The sequence below is a fragment of the Lathyrus oleraceus genome, chromosome 3 (genome assembly GCF_024323335.1).
Source record: "Lathyrus oleraceus cultivar Zhongwan6 chromosome 3, CAAS_Psat_ZW6_1.0, whole genome shotgun sequence".
Classification (NCBI taxonomy): Eukaryota; Viridiplantae; Streptophyta; class Magnoliopsida; order Fabales; family Fabaceae; genus Lathyrus; species Lathyrus oleraceus.
Window position 1 is genome coordinate 52,942,573 of NC_066581.1, and position 24,127 is coordinate 52,966,699.

At 38.0% G+C, this 24,127-nt stretch overlaps 2 protein-coding genes across 2 annotated transcripts; both read right to left on the minus strand.

Moving 5' to 3' along the window:
* Nucleotides 1–12,177: 12,177 nt before the first annotated feature.
* Nucleotides 12,178–12,672, minus strand: LOC127129609 (uncharacterized). Its single transcript, XM_051058762.1, has one exon. The coding sequence runs from the start codon at nucleotides 12,670–12,672 to the stop codon at nucleotides 12,178–12,180; it is 495 nt and encodes a 164-aa protein (XP_050914719.1).
* Nucleotides 12,673–16,608: 3,936 nt separating this feature from the next.
* LOC127129610 (uncharacterized) lies at nucleotides 16,609–17,511 on the minus strand. Its single transcript, XM_051058763.1, has one exon. The coding sequence runs from the start codon at nucleotides 17,509–17,511 to the stop codon at nucleotides 16,609–16,611; it is 903 nt and encodes a 300-aa protein (XP_050914720.1).
* Nucleotides 17,512–24,127: the final 6,616 nt, after the last annotated feature.

Genomic DNA, 24,127 nt, shown 5'->3' on the forward strand with positions numbered 1-24,127 from the left:
AGTTTCACAACCATCTCCATCTACTTTTCGCAGTCTCCTCTCTAAGGCATCTATTGCACGGGGTCACGTGTATCCCTCTTACGAAGGGGCCCCTGAAGCACTCAAAGCCTTTGAAGCTTATGAAGCCAATCAGGAGGAAACTGTTGCTGATGTGAAGGCCCTTGTAGATAGTTATCCATGAGGCCCACATGACACCTCATTACTTTATCTCTTTGTAGGCCATGCTGTTAGGCCTGTTTGGGAAGGAAAAATATATTTATTTACTTTTGCATTACATTTGTTTTAACCTAATTTAATCTCGACTGATGGTGATATATTTAATTTTACAGGAGATACAATGTTTAAAATTTGTAAACCACATAAGGAGGATTTTGGATTGGGAACAACCCTAAGAAGACTTGTTCCAAAATATTATCCTCTACTATGGACTTGCTAATTTATGTGTTGCATACAAGACCGTAAACCATGGCATGTGGGCGGCTTTTGTAGAGAGATGCCATTTAGAGACATCATATTTTTACATTCCTCTTGGTGAGATGTCCATCACCCTTGATGATGTATAATATCTCCTATATCTTCCCCTCAATGGAAAATTACTTGACCAGAGAAGGCTCAATCGAGAAGAAGTTATGGATGTGATGGTCACCCATTTGGGAGTTGACCCAACTGTTGTCGCAAATAAGATAGCTGACACCAGATGTGTTAATGCTAGATTTAAATTTTTGGAAGATCTTTATAAAGACCACTTGTAGATAGCTGAGGATGGCGATGGTGATGATATACAAGTTAAGTATCATCGACTGTGTGCATTGAGGTGTAACCTCTTGTTCCTGGTTGACACGTTAATTTTTATGGACAAAAGTGAAACCTACGTCAATGTGATCTACCTTAAAACTTCATAAACTTATTGGAGATTCATGAGTACAACTGTAGAGCCGCCTGTTTGGTCTACCTGTACTCTAAATTGGGTGAAGGTTATCTTTGAAAGACAAAGAAGTTGACAGGAAGTTGCATGTTGCTTACGGTAATTTATTGTTACTAATATTTTCAGAACTTTTTTATTACATTTGTTACTAATATTTTATTTGAACCATTTTCAAGATGGATCAACTCACACTTTCCCCGCACTTATGGGTGGAAACCTGTGTCTGACTGTACTGAGGATTGACCACGTATTTCCGCCTTTGCCCAATACAAAGGGAATCATGTGATCGAGTCCCTATTCATCTAATTCATATTAAAGCAGTATCTTCACACATGTTGCCATCACAACTAAAAAACGACCACTGAAAAACCTCAGAATTATCTAATATCACACATTAGCACTAACAGCCACACTTGATTTCCAAATTTATCTACCGATTACACCTTTAGCTTGCACAGTCCCAGAAAACAAACTTATATGATAAGGAGTATTGTACTACTTATCATTTAAAAAAGTACTACTCGTAATTCTTATATAAAACTGAATGCTAACAACATTATGCTTAGTTAATATTTTCATTTGACCTATATTTTGAATATTGTTTTTATAGATTCTTGGACATCAAATTATAGGATATAGTTTTTTTAAAGATAATATAAATCTATTATTTATTAACAAAAGATATTAATTTTGTTCTATACTAAAACTGGTTTATGATTGGAGAAGAATTCATAATTTGTTGCGGTGGTTTAGGACTCTCATGCGGAGGACAGAGAGTTGATCTCTAAGATTAATATTCCAATGGAATTTGAATGGGAATGATTGATACTTGAAAATTGACGCGTTTTCTTGTTTAAATAGGATAGATGGTTTGTAACTTCGTGATTGATATTATGCTACACGGAGGGAGAATATGGTTGTGTACTCTTCATGAGATAACCACATATTTCACTATTGAGGGTTCAGCGTGTTCCTGGGTATATGGCTGGGATCCGGATGTGTGTTCTGAGATTGGGCTTGTTGCCCAAGCAATTTCATGGCCCAAGCTTTTTTTTGTGTTCTTTATCCACCCTTCCATTAATTCACACCCCTAGATCAGTGTTCATGATCATGTTCTTACCTAATCCATTTCTTAATCCTCTTATTTATTTATTTATTTAAATATTTTTTTTATTAATCTTGCTGCTGACCTTTTTTAATCTTGTTAGAATTAGGTAATTTTAGATATGTGGATTATATGGTAATTGTTGATTTTTGAGAGTTAGGTTTAATTGAAAATTAGGAAGTAGGTTTAATTAGTTTGATTTAGGTTTAATAATTTTAATTAGATCTTTTGGATTTTTCAGAAGTTAATTCCATTATTGATTAATCTTGCCATGATTAGTATAATTTGCCATTAGGTTTTGTTGATCCATTTTTTTCATTTTGTTCAAGATTGGATAATATGTTTAGATATTGATTTTATCATGATTTGTTCTTTAGTTTAATTTTCATTCAATTTGACTATTGCATTGTGATTATCATGTTCATGTCTAGGCTAGGTTAAAATGTGATTTAGATTATTAATTTTCCTTTGGTTAACTCGAGTTCATAATCCATGTTAATGATTTTTGATCATTCGATTTAATGTCCATTTCAATGGTCCACTTAATTGATTCATTGGTTTATGATCATCTTATGAAAACTGAAAATGAAATTTCAATTTGTATGATGTACGCCTTGTGTATGTCATTTCATTTGCCATGATTATGTGATTAGTCTTTGATTAATTATCCATATTGATTCATTTTTCATTTGAATTGATAAATGCCATTGAACACGTTTACTTTGATACATTATTTTTATTTGCCTTGATTCCATACTAACCCTACTTGCTTGTGTGTTTACATGACCATTGTGACTTCAAGTTCAATCCAAACTACTTTCCTATTATCATTGTTACTCATCATATGCCTTGTATTATTTGAGGATACCATGTCACTTGATTGTTTTAGGCATGGTACTTGGATTGTAACTTGTATGGCTTCCATTCTTATCCCTTGTATTGTTTGGTACCATCCCCCATTGTGGGTCACATGTCCCCCCACCACATGCAAGTGTAATAGCGTAGGGTTTACATTCTTTATTTGCTTTCCATGCATGCTAACTAAAAGAGATAAAATCAAACCATAAAAAACAATTTTCGAAAGACAAAAAGCACACTTGATCCAACGTCAAGTGTTTTCCAAATAAACTCACTTCATAGCAACGCGAGTGCTTGATTCAACGTAAAGTACCTCATCATCATCATCCATTCTCAATCTCTTCTCAACCTATCTCTGTCTCTATCTCATTTCTTCACACCCATTTTTTTCATAACAAATTCCAAACACTTGATCCAACATCAAGTGCCTTTTCAAAATCTTTTTTCAATAAACTAGAATACAAAATTAGGGTGTACATACTTGTACACAATATTCGAGTACTTGGATTGTCGGTCGTTCCTAGCTTGTGGCTTGATGCTTGACTTCTATTCAAAACACCTAACAATAAAATATGTTCAATTTGATGCTCTGAGAGAGAAAAAGAATGATTAAGATGCCAATATCCTCTCAACTCCCGAGTATTCTGATTGTTGGTCGTACTTAGCCAATGGTTAGATACTTGTCTCCCTCTAAGTACCAATGTTTGAACTTGCCAAATCCTTTCACAAATCAAAACTTGTTTTCAATGAAAAGAGTGGTTATGATGCAAGTGTCCTCTCAACTCCCAAGTATTCATATTGTTGGCCATACTTTATCAAGGGTTAGATGCTTGTCTCCAAGTGTAAAACCAACTCTAACCAATCAAATCAATTTTCTTCCATAGGGCATCTGTAGCGGTAAAAATTTTGAGATTAAGCTATCAATTAACCTAACTCGCAAAGCAAGAGTCGCCACCGCGCTTTTATTGTTTCCAAAGGAAAAGGTAAAAGTACGAACAAAACCCGAAGAAGTTTTTAAAACAAAACTGATAAAAAGAGATAAGGGTTTGGGGGTTAGTTATACAAAGGGAAGGTATTAGCATCGTAAACATCCATGGTACTCCATGGGAACCTCTTTGAAAATATGTGCATTTTGGTTTGAAAAACAGGTGTTGTTTGTAAAAAGATTGGAGAGATGGGAACAGAAATATATTTTTCTTATTTTTGTGTTTGCCAAGACTTTTGAAGCCTCATGCCTACGTACCAACAAAGTGCAATGGAGGATCAAAACCTCGTAGTTCGTAGTAAAAATAACAAAGGGAATTTGTTTTGATTCATTTTTAGGGGAAAAGACATTTTGTCATTTTAAGGAGAATACTTAACTAGTCACCCACAAATATGAGAACTTTGTACCATCATGAGAATGACTCCAATTTGGATAAGGATCAACAAGTATGCCACTAGCTCTCACAGATGAAAAATGAATTATCATCAATACTATGGAGATAAGAGAATTATAACTCAACTATGTAAATGGCTCATGTCTAATGCCTTGAGAAATGTTCTTAAGAGGAAAAGTGCACAAGGGCACAAAATGATTTAAATGAGTTATGCATTTTTTAGTCTTTTGAAATTGGTTTGTATATGATTAAGATGGATTAACATTTATTTAAGAAAAAAGGTTTTGAAAATCACTTGACAAAAGTCAAGGTTTATTGAGAAATTAGTTCAAGTTTAAAAAACAAGAAGGTTTTAAAAAGAGAGAGAAGATTTTGAAAATTAAAGAAAGGTGGAGGAAAAGAAGAGACTGTACTAAAGCATAAAGTAAAAGCTAGGGAGGAAAGATCTAACAAAGAAATAGCAAGCCTTTTGACATAAATCAAGCAAGAATTCCCTATTTTGGATTAAGCTTCAAGCAAGCCAGAATAAGCAAATAATAACCCATGTATCAGATGAAACCAGAGTAACTCAACCAAGTCTTCAAAAGGAAATCCCAAGTCAAAGGTACCAGATGAATTCTAGGGTCCCAAATCATAAGTCTCAAAGCAAAGGTCAAGATCCTAATTCTAAGTCCATAACTTCGCAATGATGCCAAGGATAGTAACCACAAGTCCATGAATCAGGATAATTAACTTTCTTTTTAGGTTGTTTTCTTTATTAATGTCTTTTTTACAATGATATAAAATAAAGATCCAAATGGACAAAGAACAATAGGAAAAAAACACAAATAATATGATATGGAATGCTAAATATAAAGTATAAAGTAAATGGCATAAAATAAAGGAGCATAAAGTAAATGACTTTGAAATAAGAGTTAATACAAGTAAAGGGTTAGTAAAGGATGTTAGTAATCAAATATGAAAGATGGTTTGGTCACTTTTTGGAGAACACTCAACTATCCACTCACAAGCATAAAAATATGAACCTATACATCATTTATGATAAGGGCTCCAACTTGGATAAAATCAACAAGTATACCACTAGCTCTCATAAATGGAAAAGGAGCAACATCTTCACACAATACCATGAGGAATATGAGACCTACAACCTGACTTATAAAAATGTCTTTCTTTTCTTTGGGACAAATTTAACACTATGTTAAGCAATCGTAATTGAACTTATGTAGAAGTCACAACTATCTGAGGCCGGTCAATAATAATGTTTTTGTTAATACATGTTAGAGAGATGAAATGTAAATCATTCTCCTAAATACATGCCACACAAAAAAGAAAATGGATGATCAAGCACAAATGCTAGGAGGATGGTCCATTACTTCAATCCACACTTCATGACACTTAGGAAAAACTTATGCATCAATCCAAAGTATCTTAAATGATCCATTATCAATTAGGAGGTAGATTTGAAATGATGAAAGTTCATCAAGTACCAATCCACACATCATGAACAAGATGGACACAAGCCATCCAATTGATCAAAGGGAAAAGAAAGAGATGAAGAAGAAGAAGGAGACAAGAGAAGTCACACCCAAATTGGATCAAAAGTTTGATCAAGTCATCATCAAAATTAATCATCCATTTTGGTGGATTAGGGTTTTCACCCCATCAACACCCAAGATTTATTGAGTTTGATGAGATTTGAAGTCCAAACCATCATGATCCAAGACCAACAAAAGTTCACAAGGGTCACACAAATAAAAATACAATTAAATGAAATAAAATATGCATCAAAGGTATTTTTAAATGAATTTTAAAAGAGAAATGAAATGGAAAAGAGGAAATTCATAAAAAATAAAAAATTAGTGAAATAAAATGTGAAAAAATAAAAATCAGATGAAGAAAAATAAAAGAAAATTTTAGAAATTATTTTGGGATTTTTTGGATATAAAATGAAATTACTATGAATTTTTAAAGAAAAAGAAATTAAAAATAATAAAATAAAAATAATTAAAATCAGAAAAAACGCGGAGCGTTGGATCACGACTCATTAATTGACGTGGCAGATCCAACACTCCAAAGGTTAGAGAACACGATGGAATACGCTGCAAGCCAAACACAAGATCTAGTTCAAATCCAACCAATCAAAATATTTCATTTTGCCAACGTGTCTGATCAAACTCAAACAACCTAAGAAAGCCTCGATCGTCTTCTCTGGTGAGCTCTCACCAGAGTTTCATCGTTTGGTAAATTCCAGACACGAGACCACCATCATTGTGATCATCTTCTCATCCTGAATTCAACCTTATGCTCCAAATTCATTTATGTGAACTAAACAAAGGGAATTTTAGAGAAGTTTTAGAAACAAACAAGCCACGAAAAATAAAATTAAATGATAAACACGATCAATCAACACCAGATAAGTTAGGCGAAAGCATCAGAGAGTGAAGGACTACATTATGGTAACTTATTTGAGTTCAAATGATGCTCAAAACTACCTTGTCCAGATGGTGATCAGAAGTTGACGAAGCTCGATCTGGTTAGAGCACTTCAAAAGGTCTTAGAGCTTGGGAATTGTTGTAAAAGTTCTAGAGGATGTCGAAGGTGCTAATGGAATTAAGAAATTGGATCGAAATAAGCTGAAACTCAGAACACGATAATTGAATTTTCTGGAAAAATTTCAAGTTGCGGCAGGGATTTCTTGGCTCTCCAAAGCTTGGAAATGAATGCAATAGCTTCCTTTATTTATAGGGAATGTGATTGGATCCAAATACGTGTGAAATGATGCAGAATTCGTGCAAAATGAATTTGATCCGAGTGTGTGAAAAATGTGACTTGAAACTCATCAAAACTCAGCCAAATGATATTTTTTAAGGGTCAATTAACTTCTGGAGACTTGGTTAAACATGTTTAGGCCCAAAACACATGTTAATTTGCCTTCGAATTGAGATTAGTGAAGTTCAAAACTCCGGCAATCGCAATTTTTTTAGTTACAAGTCACCATGTTTAACCCAATGAGGCACTCTACTCAAGAAGCTTTTTAAGCTCATTCTTTTTGCAATGTGTTAACATCATGGCAAGGATTATAATGTGCCAAGAAAGGTTACATTTTCATGTTTGAGCACAAAGTTATGTCATGTTGAAGCTGGCATGAAAAACTGATCATATAACTTAGAAAATTTCGAGTGCTTCATGGCTGAAAATGACCTGTAATGTCTCAATGAATTCCATGGCCTTCCAAGCATATTATGACCTTGGTCCTTGAAGCAAACTTGTAGAGGGCATCAAAAATGACAGTGTGCAAAAAGAATCAGCCTTATATGTTGAAAATTGAAGAAGTTATGAATCTTGAAAGTTGGGGAAAAGTCACTTGAAAATAGGTCAAATTTCACTAAGTTCACAAATGACCTATAATATCTCCAAACTTTTGATGATCCTCCAAGCATAATTGGCTCTTGTCATGTAAAGATAAGTTGTAGAATATGTTGAGAAGAGTCATATTCAGAAAGAAGCATTCAAGAATGTTGAGAATTATATGAGTTGTGATCCTTCGAACTTTGATTTTAAAATGTTGACTTTTTGGTCAAACCTCTTGGAACAAGCTTGTGTACTTGGACTTTCCTAGCATTTCAAAGCACATGGGTGATCATATGAACTCAAAATAAGGTGCCCTTGAGTCCCCCTTGATTAAATTGCTCAAAGATTGAAGTTTCTTATTGAAGAAGGCATGGAAATAAACACATGAACCTTTGACTTTCCTTGAGAAGTAAGCAACAAAACTTTGAGATGCTCTTGACCGAAAAGCCCTACCTTGCACAATAAACTTAAGGAAATAGAACATATTTTTGGTATTTTGATTAGTGTTTAGATAAACAATTAATCATGTAAACATAAAAGTAAAAACGAAACAACAAATATGTGTTTGGTGATCCTTGCAAGAAGCAAACCCAAAGATGGATAAAGGGAGGGGGGACCAAGATGTGACCTTTTTTGTGTGCAAAAGATGAAAATGATATGTGGGATCTTAGGGTTAAAAATTAGGGTATGACAGATGCCCATATTTAAGTTTCTTCAATTTGGAGATATGAAGGTTGAAATCTTTGTCTCGACAAGATTGAAGAGACTTAAATATCAAAGACCCAATTTTTGGCCCTAAGATACCGCAAAATGCTTATGATATGATATGAATGTAAACCAGGATCTCTGTGGGGAATAACAATTTCCACAGGGGGACCCGAATGGGGACAAACAAAGTCCTGTAGGGAAAAAAGAAAAGACTCGAGAATAACCAATACACAGTTAGAAAACAAACGAACTAAAGATCCAACGGGGAAGACTCATCAAAACAAGACCTCGCCGGGGAAAAGAAATCATCAAAAGGGGAAACCCAAACTCCAACAACAGAGGAATATTACCTAACTATCAGCAAAGTGATAGCTTAACAAAAGGTAATAAGCTAAAAAGGAATGATTACCAACTACCAGCCAAGTGGTAACTTAACAAAGGTAACCAATCAAAGGTAAGAGGGGTTATTACCTATTATCGACTGAGTGATAGCTTAACAAAAGGTAATAAGCTCAAAAAAAGAGTGATTACCAACTACCAACCAAGTGGTAACTTAACAAAGGCAATCAACCAAATGTAAAAGAAGTATTACCTACTATCAGCAAAGTGATAGCTTAACAAAAGGTAATAAGCTCAAAATGGAATGATTACCAACTACCAGTCAAGTGGTAACTTAACAAAGACAACCAACCAAAGGTAAAAGAAGTATTACCTACTATCAACCAAGTGATAGCTTAACAAAGGTAAGCAACCAAGGGGACCAAAGTTCAACCCAAGAATGAACTGGAGAGAAACGGTCAAAGAGGACTTCCATCATTGAGGAAATAAACTGAATCGGGGATTAATTCCATTCAGATAATGAACTGGAGAGGGAAACTGAAGCAAAAATCTTCCACGAGGATCAGACTCAGTGGGGAATTAGAAAGGATAAACTTTTTTTGCTTAAGGTCGACACTCTATTGAAGAGAGGACGCACACACTCTGTGGGGAAAAAAGTTCCAGAGAGCGGGGAAAAGCATTGAGAAATGCAAAATGCATAAACAAACATCATGATGCTATGCACATGCGTGTGATTATGCTGAAAAAACAAGCACAAAGAGAGTTAGACTGATAGCACAGTATAAACAGATACTCGACTAATCTCATCAAGATGGAGATAGCACAGTATGATTAGCTGATGCACGAGTTATTAATGTATGCAACTAAACCCTAGTTAAGTGATTGGATGAAGATATGACAAAAAGTGGGGAGGCAAATTTTGGGGTACAACAGCTGCCCCTATTTAATCTTCTTGAACCGGAACACGGGAATTGCGGGAGCTTTTTAGGTATTCAAGGTAGAAGAGGATTAAATACTAACGTATCCAAAAATTTGCTTGAATGGGTGGTCACACTGTGGTTGAACATGTCTTCTTTATATGTAGGGCGTCATGGTAGAGAGTATGATATGCGTGGTGCATGATGTATGCTTTTTTCCATGATGCATGCATGTTTGTTTGGTTAGACATATGTCATTTGTGGGGAATATGGTTCTTTATTATGGTGGGAATTCCGACTCGTCATTGATGATCAGAAGGTTAATATTGTGGGATCCAGGTAGTGACACTACTGTCCAGGATTCACCTATCTGCTGGAGAACACCGTGCATAACAACCAACAGGGCAGTCATTTAGATGTCACAGGTGTTCAAGTAAGACAATTTTCGAACTACTAGTCATCTTTTAAGTGCGTCGGGGTTTTACAGTAATGCATAATGTTTTCTTTTAGTGTAGCCTTAATTATTCTCCGAAATTTTAAGGCATTATGTGAATAAGAGAAATTAGTTATTTGCATACAAAACGTATAAGAAGAAAAAAGTACTTGATGAAATGAACCGAATTTTATTGATATGGAACTGTACATATAGTGCTTACAAAGATGCAAACACCCTTGATGAAGGTGTTGCCAAAAATTGAAAAATAAATGAAATGGCAATGGGAAACAATACTTTTTCATTGATTACAACATTGGCCTTAGTCTCCTGTAGAATCTGAATCCCGAGACCTTGCTTCGACTGATGATGATTGGATTGATCTTTGACCATCTGATATCTAGCTTGTAGCATAATGGGCTCGTGGATCATAGTCAATGCCTTTATCCCTAACTTTTTCCTGGACATTTTTTTATTCTTTTTGTCCACCGGGATGCTCCTTTTTGCCTAAGTCGCCCTTTCGGGTTTTCGACTTAGCGAGCTTTATATTTGTTCCCTAACTTTTGCATGGACAATTCATTTTTTGGTCCATCGAGATAACCATTTTTGCCTAGATCAATCTCGTGAAGATTAATCTAGCGGGCTTTCGCCATTTCTTTTTAGGCATAATATTTTTTGACTATGTCTGCATTCACTGGCGATGGCAAGTCTTCCCCGTCCATTATTGTGAGGATTAGAGCCCCACCTGAGAAGGCCTTCTTGATGACGAAAGATCCCTCATAGTTGGGAGTCCATTTGCCTCGAGGGTCTGAGTGAATAGCAGAATACCTTTTGAGCACAAGCTCTCCTGCGCGGTACTCACGAGGAAGAACTTTCTTATCAAAAGCTTGTTTGAGACGTCTTTGGTACAACTGACCATGACAAACGACCGTCAAACTCTTTTCTTCTATCAGATTCAGCTGGTCATACCGTGATTGAATCCATTCAGCTTCATCGAGGTCAGCCTCCATGATGACTCTGAGTGAAGGGATCTCTACTTCAATTGGTAGGACAACCTTCATCCCATATATCGACGAGTATGGCGTGGCCCCAATGGATGTACGGACCGTGATTCTGTAACCGTGCATAACAAAAGGCAACATCTCATGCCAGTCCTTGTACGTCTTGACCATTTTCTGGACGATTCTCTTGATATTCTTATTAGTTGCTCCTACGACACCGTTCATCTTGGGCCGGTATGGTGAAGAGTTGTGGTGCTCGATCTTGAATTCTTCACGCAACTCCTTCATAATGTTGTTGTTGAGATTACTGGCATTGCCAATGATGATTTTGCTAGGTATCCCATAACGGCAAATTATCTCTTTCTTGATAAACCGGGTAACCACTTGTCGAGTGACGTTGGCATATGAAACAGCTTCGACCCATTTCGTGAAGTAGTCGATGATGACCGAGATGAATCGATGACCGTTGAAAGCTTTAGGCTCTATCATCCCAATCATATGAATACCCCACATAGAAAAAGGCCATGGAGAAGTCAAAACATTCAACGGAGTCGGTGGCACAAAGATCTTGTCACTATATATCTGACATTTGTGACATCTTCTAACAAAGTTGTAACAGTCAACCTCCATTGTCGTCCAGTAATACCCAGCCCGAAGGATATTCTTGGCCATAACAGGACCTTGTGCATGTACACCATCGCAACCTTCATGTATGGATTTTATGATCGTACTAGCTTCGTGTCTATCCACGCATCTGAGCAGTACATAATCATAATTTCGCTTGTATAACACATCACCTTTTAGGAAGAATTTGGAATAGAGTCTTCTTAAATCCTTCTTATCAGTAATGGATATACCCTCGGGATATTGTTGTTTCTCCAGGAATGTCTTTATGTCATAGAACCAGGGCTTATCGTCGGGATCGGCCTCGATTGCTAGACAATGCACAGGTTCATCTAAGTGGTCAATATGGATGGCTGATGCTTCATTCTTCCATTTGACTTTGAACATGGATGCTAACGTAGCTAGAGCATTCACTAATTGATTTTCCTCCCTAGGAATATGATGGAAGGAGATTTCATCAAAGTAGGGTACTAGTTTTCTGATATGCTCTTTATAAGGTATCAATTTGCTATCCTGAGTCTCCCAATCACCTTTTACCTAACTTATTACCAGATCTGAATCACCGTATACCTCAAGAATCTTGATCCTTAAGTCGATGGCCGCCTCCAAACCGTAGATACATGCTTTATATTCTGCCATATTGTTGGTGTAGTTAAAACATAATCTAGCAGTAAATGGAAGGTGGAAACCGGTTGGAGAAGTGATAACAGCGCCTATGCCATGACCACGAGCATTAGAAGCACCGTCGAACACGAGCGTCCATCGCGATCCTGGTTCGAGGCCTTCCTCAGGGCTTATCTCGGAGCCTGGCATAGTGAAGTCTCTGATAAACATAACGTCTTCGTCTGGAAAGTCAAACCTCAACGGCTGGTGACCTTCGACAGGCAGGTGAGCAAGGTAGTCAGACAGAACACTCCCCTTTATCGCTTTCTGGGTCACATACTGAATATCATACTCGATCAACAACATTTTCCACCGGGAAATTCTACCAGTAACAGCAAGATTTTCGAAGATATACTTTATCGGATCCATTTGGATATCAATAAAGTGGTATGGCAAATCATATATTGTCTCAGGCGTCTAGCAACCCAAGTCAATGCATAACAATTCTTCTCTAAAAGTGAGTATTTGGTCTCACATTTAGTGAATTTCTTACTGAGATAGTAAATAGTATGTTCCTTCTTGCCTGTGTCATCATGTTATCCCAAAACGCAACCCATATATTCATCGAGTACTGTGAGGTACATAATGAGAGGCCTACCAGGAATCGGTGGTATCAGGATTGGTGGTTCTTACAAGTACTTTTTTATTTTGTCGAATGCCGCTTGGCAATCATCGTTCCACACAATCGATTGATTCTTTCTTAACAATTTGAATATCGGTTCGCAGGTAGCCGTTAAGTGTGATATGAATCTGGAGATGTAGTTGAGTCGACCAAGGAAACCTCAGACTTCTTTTTCTGTTCGGGGAGATGACATTTCTTGAATGTCTCGAACTTTGTCGGGATCAACCTCAATACCCTTCTAACTGACTATGAAACCCAAGAGTTTACCGGATCGGACTCCAAAAGTGCATTTAGCTGGATTCAGGCGCAATTTAAACTTTCGGAGTCTGACAAAAAATTTCCTCAGGTTCACCAAATGATCTTCCTCAGTTCTGGATTTGACAATCATGTCATCCACGTAAACCTCAATCTCTTCATGAATCATATCGTGAAAGAGGGTTACCATGGCACGTTGATATGTTGCCCCTGCATTCTTCAGGCCGAACGACATTACTTTGTAACAGTAAGTTCCCCAAGGTGTGATGAAAGTTGTGTTCTCCATATCTTCTGGTGACATCTTTATCTGATTATACCCGGAGAACCCATCCATGAAAGAAAAGATGGAAAACTGAGCTGTATTATCAACCAAAACATCAATATGAGGCAAAGGGAAGTCATCCTTCGGACTTGCTCTATTGAGGTCTCAGTAATCTACACACATTCTGACTTTACCATCCTTCTTCGGAACTGGGACGATGTTGGCAACCCACTGTGGATACTCAGAAATGGCCAAAAAGCCAACATCAAACTGCTTCTTAACCTCTTCCTTGATCTTGAGTGCCATGTCGGGTCTAGTCCTTCTGAGCTTTTGCTTGACGGAAGAACATTCAGGTTTGAGTGATAGGTGATGTTCAACGATGCTGGTGTCTAACCCTGGCATATCTTGGTACGACCAGGCGAATACGTCAACATACTCGTGCAATAACTCTACCAACTCAGAGTGTACATGCTTGGCAAGAGATGCCCCAACTTTTATTTCTTTTTTATCGATTTCAGAACCCAAATTAATGACATCCACTAGTTCTTTGTATGGCTGAATCTCTTTTTCTTCGTGCTCAAGGAGCCGTGCTAGTTCAGCTGTTAATTCACAATTCTCCTCATTGTCATCTTCAGCTTGGTTTATTGGAAATCCAGATTTACAGTTGATTCTTGCCATATTGTAATCAACAGTTTTGTTTGCTCTGCATATGATGAGCTTATTTTTAGTATGCTTTTTGATAAAGTGAAAAAAAGGAAAAGAAATCTTTTGCCATTTCGTTGTTTTAGTGAAAAAGTGAAAATAACTGAAAGAAAAGGGAACACAAGTTTTGCATGCAAAAAAGTACTTTTTATTTATTCATATAATACTTTTAAACATGGAGGCCCTGACAAGCTATCCTCTCGGGCGAGGACGAGGGATCGAGAAAACAAAATGCATTACGTTTTTTCTGAATATATTATGGGAATCACGGTAGCTGTCCAGTTGGGGAGCTTGAACCCTGGAGGACATCTGCGTATGAGGTTAGGCGTATCTGGTTTGCTTCCACTAGATTCTCCAATGACTGCCACAATATGATCGTTTTGAAAGCCGGCGCTGCTGAATTTGACCGGGTTGAACTACTTCTTCTTTGGGATTGCCTTGCATGCTGTTGGGTGATAACCGATGCCAAATCTGTCACGCTTATGTGCCACGTCAACAACTTTACCCCAAACGGGAAGCAGACCTTTCTCCAATGTCTGCTTGGCGCTTCTTACTGAAGATAGAACGGCGGCGGATGATTGGCCATGATTGACAGTAGCAGAACTGACTTCTTCAAATTCTAAACAGTGGAGAGGAATCTCAACAATCCCTTCATCTGTCTCAACATATCTGAATGATGAGAGTTCACTAACCAGTAGATCCTCTTCACCACACATGATTACCCGTTTATCATCAATCAAGAACTTCAGCCTTTGGTGCAACGTAGAGGTGACTGCCCCAGCGGCGTGAATCCATGGCCTGCCCACCAAACAACTATAAGCCGGGTTAATATCCATGACTTGGAAGGTAATGCTGAACTGGTGAGACCCAACACAGATGGGCAGATCAACTTCTCCAATAACCTATCTTCGGGAACCATCAAAAGCTCGGACAATCAGTGTGACGGTCCTCATCTCGGGCCCTTTGAACTGTAATTGACTTGATATGGATTTTGGAAATACATTAAGTGAAGAACCAATGTCGATGAGGACTCGAGTTAGAAGAGAGTTTGTGCACATAACTGAAATGTGTAGTGCTTTATTATGGGCATTCCCTTCATGAGGTAATTCTGCTTCATTAAATCCTAAATACCTACTGGCTGTGATGTTCGCAACCACGTCGTGAAATTGATCGACCGTGATATCTTGCATCACATGAGCGACATTCAGAACTTTTAGTAATACTTTGCGGTGGGCCTCAGAACTCAATATCAAAGACAAAATGGATATTTTGGAGGGAGTCTGGTTCAACTGGTTGACGATTTTGAAGTCACTCTTCTTGATCAATTTGAGAAATTCCTGGCTTTCCTCAAAAGTGATGCTCTTCTTGTGATCTTCAACTTGCTCATTCTCAACCTCGGCCATTTACCTTTAGACACTTCTAATTCTGCACCTTTGTTATCAATAACATTCGTCGGCACTGGAACAGTTGTCATGTTCGGAGTGGCAGCTACAGTTGCCCCTGCCTGCGGAGTCGGAGTAGGGATGACCTTCTCCTTAGGCGGGATAATTGTGGGTGATGGAGACACCCTAGGAGTGTATTTTGGAGAGAATACACGGCCACTGCGAGTCATGCCTCCCGTTCCAGCGATGTTGACGATTTCAATGTTAGGAATATGAATTTCTTTTCCACCCAAATACGCGGTTGTCGCATAATTCCAAGGCATTGCCTTGGTATTCTGATACGGAAACGAACTGGGAACCCGAAAATGAATTGGCTGAATCCTCTTGGGAGGAGCTTCGACCTTTTTCTTCCTATACACAATAGTTATTGGTTCAATTACTGCAACTTCTTCTACTGCCTTGGGCTTGGAGAACTGTATCAAACCCTGATCCATCAGCTTTTACACACAACCTTTTAACTCATCGCAATTGTCTGGATCATACTCACATACTGCGCAATCATCATGTATACCTGTTAGAAACCCAAACTGCTCAAGTTTCTTCAATACAACTGACAACAGAGTCTTTACATCGTCGGCTCTTAGTATGGATTCAGTCGTTTCCTCTTCGACTACGGCGCTGACTGCTGAACTACCATGATTGGGCAGGTGATTCGTCTTCACATTGGATTTTTCCTCGGAGAAGGACATGATCTCCTGATTAATCAAATCTTAGACCTTGTATTTGAGGGCCCAATAGTCCTCTATAGAGTGCCCTATAAATCCGGCGTGGTAAGCGCACAAAGCATTAGGATCATGCTTAGGGCGGAACAGAGGAGAGGCTGCAGGTATTTCCTTTGGTACGATAGCCCCTATGTGGATCAAATATGACACAAGTTCTGCATATGGTACCGGAATCTTGTCAATATGGGGACAATTACCAAAACTATTCCTGTTATTCTGACCTCGACCTTGTCCTTTGTTGCCACGATTGTACTGCTGGTTCTGATTTCTCTGAGCAGGTGCTGATTGTTGATTACCTTTCTACGATTGATACTGACATGACGGTTGTTGATACTGAGTTGCAGCGACATACAGATAGGGATAGTACGACATAGGGGCCATCGGAAACTGATATTGGGGGTGGGCACCTGCCGTCACATCATTTGCTTCCCCCTCTTTCTTCTTTGCGAAGCCCCCATGCGACCTCTTATTCGTTGTCTGTGGAGCGGTTGTATCAGTGATCTTCCTTGATTTCACCCCATTTTCTAATCGTTCATCGATAGTTACCATATCTGTGAAGTTTGTAGACGAACTTCCAATCATCTTCTCATAGTACAACCCTTGAAGCGTACCCATGAAGATATCCACAAGTTCATTATCAGACAATGCTGGTCTGACCCTGGACGCCATCTCGCGCCAACGCTGAGCATACTCTTTAAAGGTTTCATTAGATCTTTGCGCTTGGTTCTGTAACTGAAGCCTTGTCGGAGCCATGTCAAGATTATACTTATATTGTTTCAAAAAAGCCTTAGATAGGTCCCTCCATGATCGGATCTTAGTACGTTCCAAACCCATGTACCAATCCAGAGAAGCTCCAAACAGACTATCTTGGAAGAAATGGATCAGCAAGTCATCATTATCGATGTACAACACCATCTTCCTGCAATACATCGTGATATAACTACGAGGGCAGCTTAGACCTTTGTATTTTGGGAGGTCTGGCACCTTGAATTTTTGCGGGAGCACCGCATTTGGAACTAAGCAAAGATCTCGAGTGTCGATACCAAAGGCTGAGAAACCCTCAATAGCCCTTATTCTGTCGTCTAATAGCTGATAATCCGCAGGTCTGGCCGGATCAACAGCGGGAAGAGCGACCTGACTGGCTGGTCGAGAGGTTTCAGGAGCTATTGCCTGAATAGACACATTCTGTGGAGCGAACAACATTTACGGTGGATAGGAGAAACCAGGGGGTACTGTTTGAGCAGCATACACCACATGAGGATACTGCCCTCCAGCCTGAGCATTGGGGACTTGAGGTGCCCCTGTTTGCACATACTAGAGTGCATGATTGGTGGGTGCATAGGTCAACATGGGCACAGATGTTTCCCCAGGGTAACTGAATGGAGCAGCCTGATTGGTGCTCGTAGGTTGAGCAACTTGGGTAGGAATATGAAAGTGGAGGCGTGGGCCTCGGTATTCACCTTCAGCGTTAGGAGTTTCAATGGGGACCTGACTTTGGTTGTCCTCGGGATTGGCAGCATCAACCGGAGGAGTCTGAACAGTGGGTACACCCTGAACAACGGAACACTTTTAATAAAACTTTCAGTGAATTACATGAAAACCGAAAGTCTTTTAAGAGTTTCGATAAACAGTTTGAAAATTGGAAGTCTTTTAAGAAGAGTTCCGGTAAACAGTTTGAAAATCGAAAGTCTTTTAACAAGAGTTCCGGTTCAGCATTTCAAATCTGAAGCGAACCAAAAGTCTTTTACTAAGAGTTCTGGTATGTTTATTGTGAACCGGAAAACTTACTCTATGAGTTCCGGTTTACAACGGCAAAAGTGATGTTTCAGAAGTCTTAAAGCGAAAGTGAAGTAAAAAAAGGAAATTTTCAGAAATATAACCTATTTATATGAGGGCATTTTGGTCCAAAAAGTTATATCGTAGGTGTATAGATATAATTGATGGGGTATGAGATAAAATTTTGTTAGATGGAGGTGGCTTTGTGTTATTATTAAGTTGGTGGAAATGATTCCTAAGCCCTTTGTGTCCAGGCTTTGCACTATAAGACCATTTATGTTGTAATATTTACATGGTTGTATTGTGGCTTTGCATTATGACCATTTGTTTATTTTTATTTAGTTTGAAACATTTAAAAAAATTTAAAATGTAGGAAACTAACTTTTATGTACTATTTTTTTATAATAAAAATAAGGTTCAACTAACCGAAAAAACCGATTCATCTTAACCGTTAAACCGAAAAAACCGATTCATCTTAACCGTTAAACCGATAAAACCGAACTCGATAAAACTGAAATACAACTTAGTTGAAATTGGGCCTAACAATTTGACATTTTAGGCCTGAGTTTAACCCACACCGACCGACCGAGTGTCCACCTTTAAATCTATTCACAACAACCAAAATGACAGAAGAACAGTGAGAGGGCGGTAAACCAATAATGTAATCCATGGTAACATCTTCCCACGCCTCCTCTCGAAGAGGCAATGGTTGCAAGAGACCTGCTAGAACTTGAGTAGAATATTTAATCTGTTGACAAATAAGACACGAAGTCACAAATAAATCCACATATATGTTTTGCTAATAAAAATTGGCAGCCACTCTAACCAAGGTACGCTTAACACTAGTATGTCTCCCACTAGACTTGTCATGAAATTCCCTAATAATCTTTTGACAATTAGGTGAAGCCGGATTAGGAACATATCGACCCTGACATAGGACCAAGCCATTGACAATGCGATTAGGTGGAGTGAGAGTACCTTGTAAATATTATTGATGAAATGCAAGCAAGAAAGGATCAATAGAGTTGTCTTGCCGTAACTGGTGCACAATACCAAAGGCGGGGGAAGAGACCAAAGCCATAACAATAGCTGGTTCATTAGTGGTAGAATTTGGCATGCGGGGACTTATGATAAGGCGTCAACGACTTTTTTAGAAACACTATACTTATGCTCAATACAGAATTAGAACCCCAACAATTTTTACATGTATGCTTGCTGGCCGGGTGTTTAAATAACCTGCTGCAACAATTCCCTAATGCTCTTATGGTCAGTCCGGATAACAAAGAAGTGACCTAAGAGTTACTTTTTCCTTTTAATGTACATTTAAGCATCATGTAGTTTAGGGCCCAATTTCTTGTTAAAAAATGCAATGGGATGACCCTCTTGCATGAGTACTGTACCTGCATTACAAGCTTCAGTTTCCATAAAAAAAACTAATTAACATCATTATAAATGTAAAAATAACGATAATTCTTTTCAAAGACAAGTTAGATTACCATCAACAATGTTGTGAAGCTAAATTGATCCCCTCGTGTTTGGAAGTGAAACATTTTTTATCAATACTTCTTTCTGTACTGTTTTCGTTTTTAGTTTATTTAACAAAGACAGGTGAAACATATTAATAGTTAGTATTTTGTAGAGTCATGATGCAAACTACTAATCACAATTAAGGGAGACTTCCATTCGAACTAAATCAGTTACTGTTAAGAGTGCAAAATGTAGATGAACTTTTGGTTTTTATGATTAAATGGCAAAGAATCAAATATAAATATTATATTTAATTAACTATAACAACATGCATGATACATATCATTCTATCACATTAGCTTCCATGTCATCTCTTCTAATACCTTCATCTTCTTGATCAGCAGCATTGTTATCAGTTTCTTGGCTCTTTCCCCATAGCACACCATAAACCCCACACGCTATCAACAATGACCCAATAACAGTGCCAACGTATAACTTTTCCCCATAGCCATTGTTAGTTGGGTCATTTAATTGATTATTTATTATATCAATTTATTTTAATTAATTATTACCTAAAAATGATTGCAAGGTTAAGCATAATTTACTCTGTCAATGATGATACAGTAAAAATATCTGAAGCATAATGCGTTTGGTCATCTTGGGAACCATATCGCTGGAAGAGACAAAAAGAAATATAGAATTTAAATAAAATTTAATATATAAAAACATTAACGATTATTTTTTATATTGATATTTTCAAATAAAAATTGTAAAGATAAAAGACAAATTATATAATTCAAGTTAGAAATAACAAGATAAAAGATAAATTCTATAATGCAAGCAAAAAATTTAATCTTGTTTTTTTGGTGTATTAAAAGTTTTTTTTTCTTCCTAAAACAAGTGTAAACTTGTAGTATCATCTCTTTACTTAAAAAATGAGTGTTTCTATATTTATTGGGAAAGTATAATCTTGTTTCTTTTTGTATTGAAGATCATTGTCAAAATCCGTGCAATAAAACTTTACTTGTTGCTTATCATCATGCATATATTAAATAGAACTAAGATAGAAAGATTAAAAAGAAACATCACTATAACCAAAAAAAATTAATATAACAATAGAAATTAGACACAGAAAAAAAATTATGTAGCGTGTTTATGACTTTAATGAATGGAAAATTCAACAACAAATAACAATAACAACTCTAACAGAGCAATATGCAGCGGATAATCAATTTCCCAAACTTGCAAGAATCTGTGAGGAACAACACCAAATAATCACGGCAACTAAAATCACCACCACAAGGGACACAATAATTTTTAACGTGGAAAAACCTTCTCAATGTGAGAAGTAAACAACCACGGGACCAAGCCAGTAATAGAGCTCCACTATGATCAAAATATGGGTACAAGAGAGTTTTAAATATGGCACAAATTCGTGCTCAGTAACCAGCCAAAAACAGCAAGGTAACCAGCATAACAATCAGCCAAAACAATGAGAAAACAAACATGAAATTGAGAACAAAGTTCAGCAGAAAAACCAGAAAATACTGCTACTGTCCGAGCTCGATTTCTCCCACCTCAGACCTCTGATCGACGATCCAACCGGTCAGATTGAAGTACCACGAGTCACGAACCTGCTGTCCAAATTTCAGCCCGATCCGACGGTGAACGAAGGAGAAATCGCGAATCTAGTGCAGCTGCTCTGTTTTATGCGAAAATGGGTTTTGCTCTTCCTCTCTCACTTTTCTCTTGCCTCACTATTTGAATTCAGCTCTCTCACTTACCCTAATCTGACCTCTCTCCACTTGGTTAAGTGAGACACATGGGCTTGCACATATTGGACCTTTCTCCACATAGGAAGGGAGCCCAAAACCCAACATATCTCCCCCTCACAACTATGTGGAGGTGACCGCCAAACCGGCGATCTCACAGCAAGTTTCAAACTTGTTTCTCGATAATGCCTTGGTCATCATATCAACACCATTATCATCTGTATGAACCTTGGCCAATTCCAACATCCCAGCATCCAAAGCATCACGTCTCCAATGATACCTAACATCAATGTGCTTGGACCTAGAATGAAAAGTTGAATTCTTACCAAGATGAATTGCACCTTGACTATCACAAAATAGCAAGTACTTATCTTGAACAAAACCAAACTCCTGCAAGAATTTCTTCAACCATAACAATTTCTTGCATGCTTCTATAATGGCAATGAACTCCTGCCTCAGTAGTGGACAATGCAACACACCTCTGCAATCTGGATTGCCATGCCACAGCTCCCCCTGCAAACTTAATAAAGTAGCCTGAAGTAGACTTTCTGGAATCAATGTCTCCAACCATATCAGAATCAGTATATCCCACAAGAGTAGGCTTATCACCTCCAAAACAAAGCCTCAAACTGGTAGTACCACGAAGATACCTCAAAATCCATTTCACAGCATTCCAATGCTCTCTACCTGGATTAGACAGAAATCTACTAACTGTACCAACAACATGTGCAATATCAGGCCTTGTACACACCATTGCATACATTAAACTACCCACAACAGATGCATAAGGAACCCGTTGCATATCTGATTTTTCAGCTTCATTGGAAGGACTCTGACTAGTACTCAATTTAAAATGAGTAGCAAGAAGAGTACTTACAGCCTTAGCATTTTCCATCTGGAACCTCTATAACACTCTTTCAACATAGTGTTCTTGTGACAGCCAAAGTTTCTTCTTGTTCCTGTCACGCATGATTCTTATACCAAGAATCTGCTTAGCAACTCCCATGTCTTTCATGGCAAATGACTCACCCAATTGCTTCTTCAACCTGTCAATCATGAAAATATTTTTCCCAACAATAAGCATGTCATCAACATACAATAACAGGATAATAAAATCATCATCAGCAAACTTTTTAACAAAGACACAGTGATCAGAAGTAGTCTTCTTGTAGCCTTGCTCACATATAACTGACTCAAACTTCTTGTACCACTGACGCGGGGCCTGCTTCAAACCATATAGACTCTTTCTCAGCCTACACACATAGTCTTCCTTGCCTTTAACCATAAAGACATCAGGTTGCTTCATGTAAATCTCTTCCTCCAAGTCACCATGAAGGAAAGCGGTTTTGAAATCCATTTGCTCTACCTCCAAATTAAGAGTAGCAACCAAACTCAATACGGTTCTAATGGATGACATCTTCACCACAGGAGAAAAAATCTCATTGAAATCAACACCCTTTCTCTGTCTGAAACCTTTCACAATCAATCTGGCTTTATACCTTGGAGATGTAGAAGTGCTTTCTTGCTTCACTCTGAAGATCCACCTGTTTTCCAAATCCTTCTTGCCCTTAGGAAATTTCACCAAATCAAAAGTGTGATTATCATGCAAAGACTTCATTTCATCTTGCATAGCATCCAACCACTTCTTCTTTTCATCACTCTCCATGGCTTCATCATAACATTCAGGTTCTCCTCCATCAGTCAAGGTAACATAGTCATCAGAAGGATACCTGGTGGATGGTTTCCTCTGCCTAGTAGACCTCCAAACTTGAGCTTGAGGGAGTTCAGGAGCATCACCAAGATCCTCATCTTGTGACATTTCATGTTCCTCTTCAGCATCATCATTAGGAACATCAAAATTATCTCCAAGTTGCTGATCACCAACATCATCATGTTGCTCATCATTCTGAACATTATTTTCAGCAGTATCCAGATCATGTATAGGCATCCGAACTGGATCAACATCAGACAAACCATTATCAATCTCAGGTGTAGTCTTCTCCATCTTATCAATGTCTTCAATGGTTTGGTCTTCCATGAACTTCACATCACGGCTTCTAACACCTTTCTTCTCAACTGGATCATACAGCTTGTAGCCAAATTCATCCTGACCATAACCGATAAAGATGCACTGTCTTGTCTTCGCATCCAACTTGGATCTCTCATCCTTTGGAACATGCACATATGCTTTACAACCGAAGACACGCAAATGATCATACCTGACATTCTTGCCAAACCAAATCTTGTCTGGCACCTCAGCATTCAAAGCAACTGCAGGACTCAGATTAATAACATGCACTGTCGTGTACAATGCTTCACCCCAGAAATGCTTAGACAACTTTACTTCAGAAAGCATACACCTAACTCTTTCAATCAATGTCCTATTCATTCTCTTTGCTAAACCATTCAGTTGAGGAGTTTTAGGAGGAGTCTTTTCATGTCTGATACCGTGCTGCTTGCAATAAACATCAAATGGTCCACAATACTCACCACCATTGTCAGTACGAATGCATTTCAGCTTCTTGCCTGACTGTCTCTCCACCATAACATGGAACTCTTTAAATTTCTCCAGAACTTGGTCTTTTGTCTTCAAAGCATAGACCCAAAGCTTCCTGGAACAATCATCAATAAAAGTAACAAAATAAAGTGCACCACTAAATGACTTTACCTTCAACGGGCCACAAACATCAGAATGCACCAATTCAAGCAACTCTGACTTCCTTGAGGGAGGATGTTTCTTGAAGGATACTCTAGTCTGCTTACCAGCCATGCGATGAGAACATTTCTCCAACTCTGCACTCTTT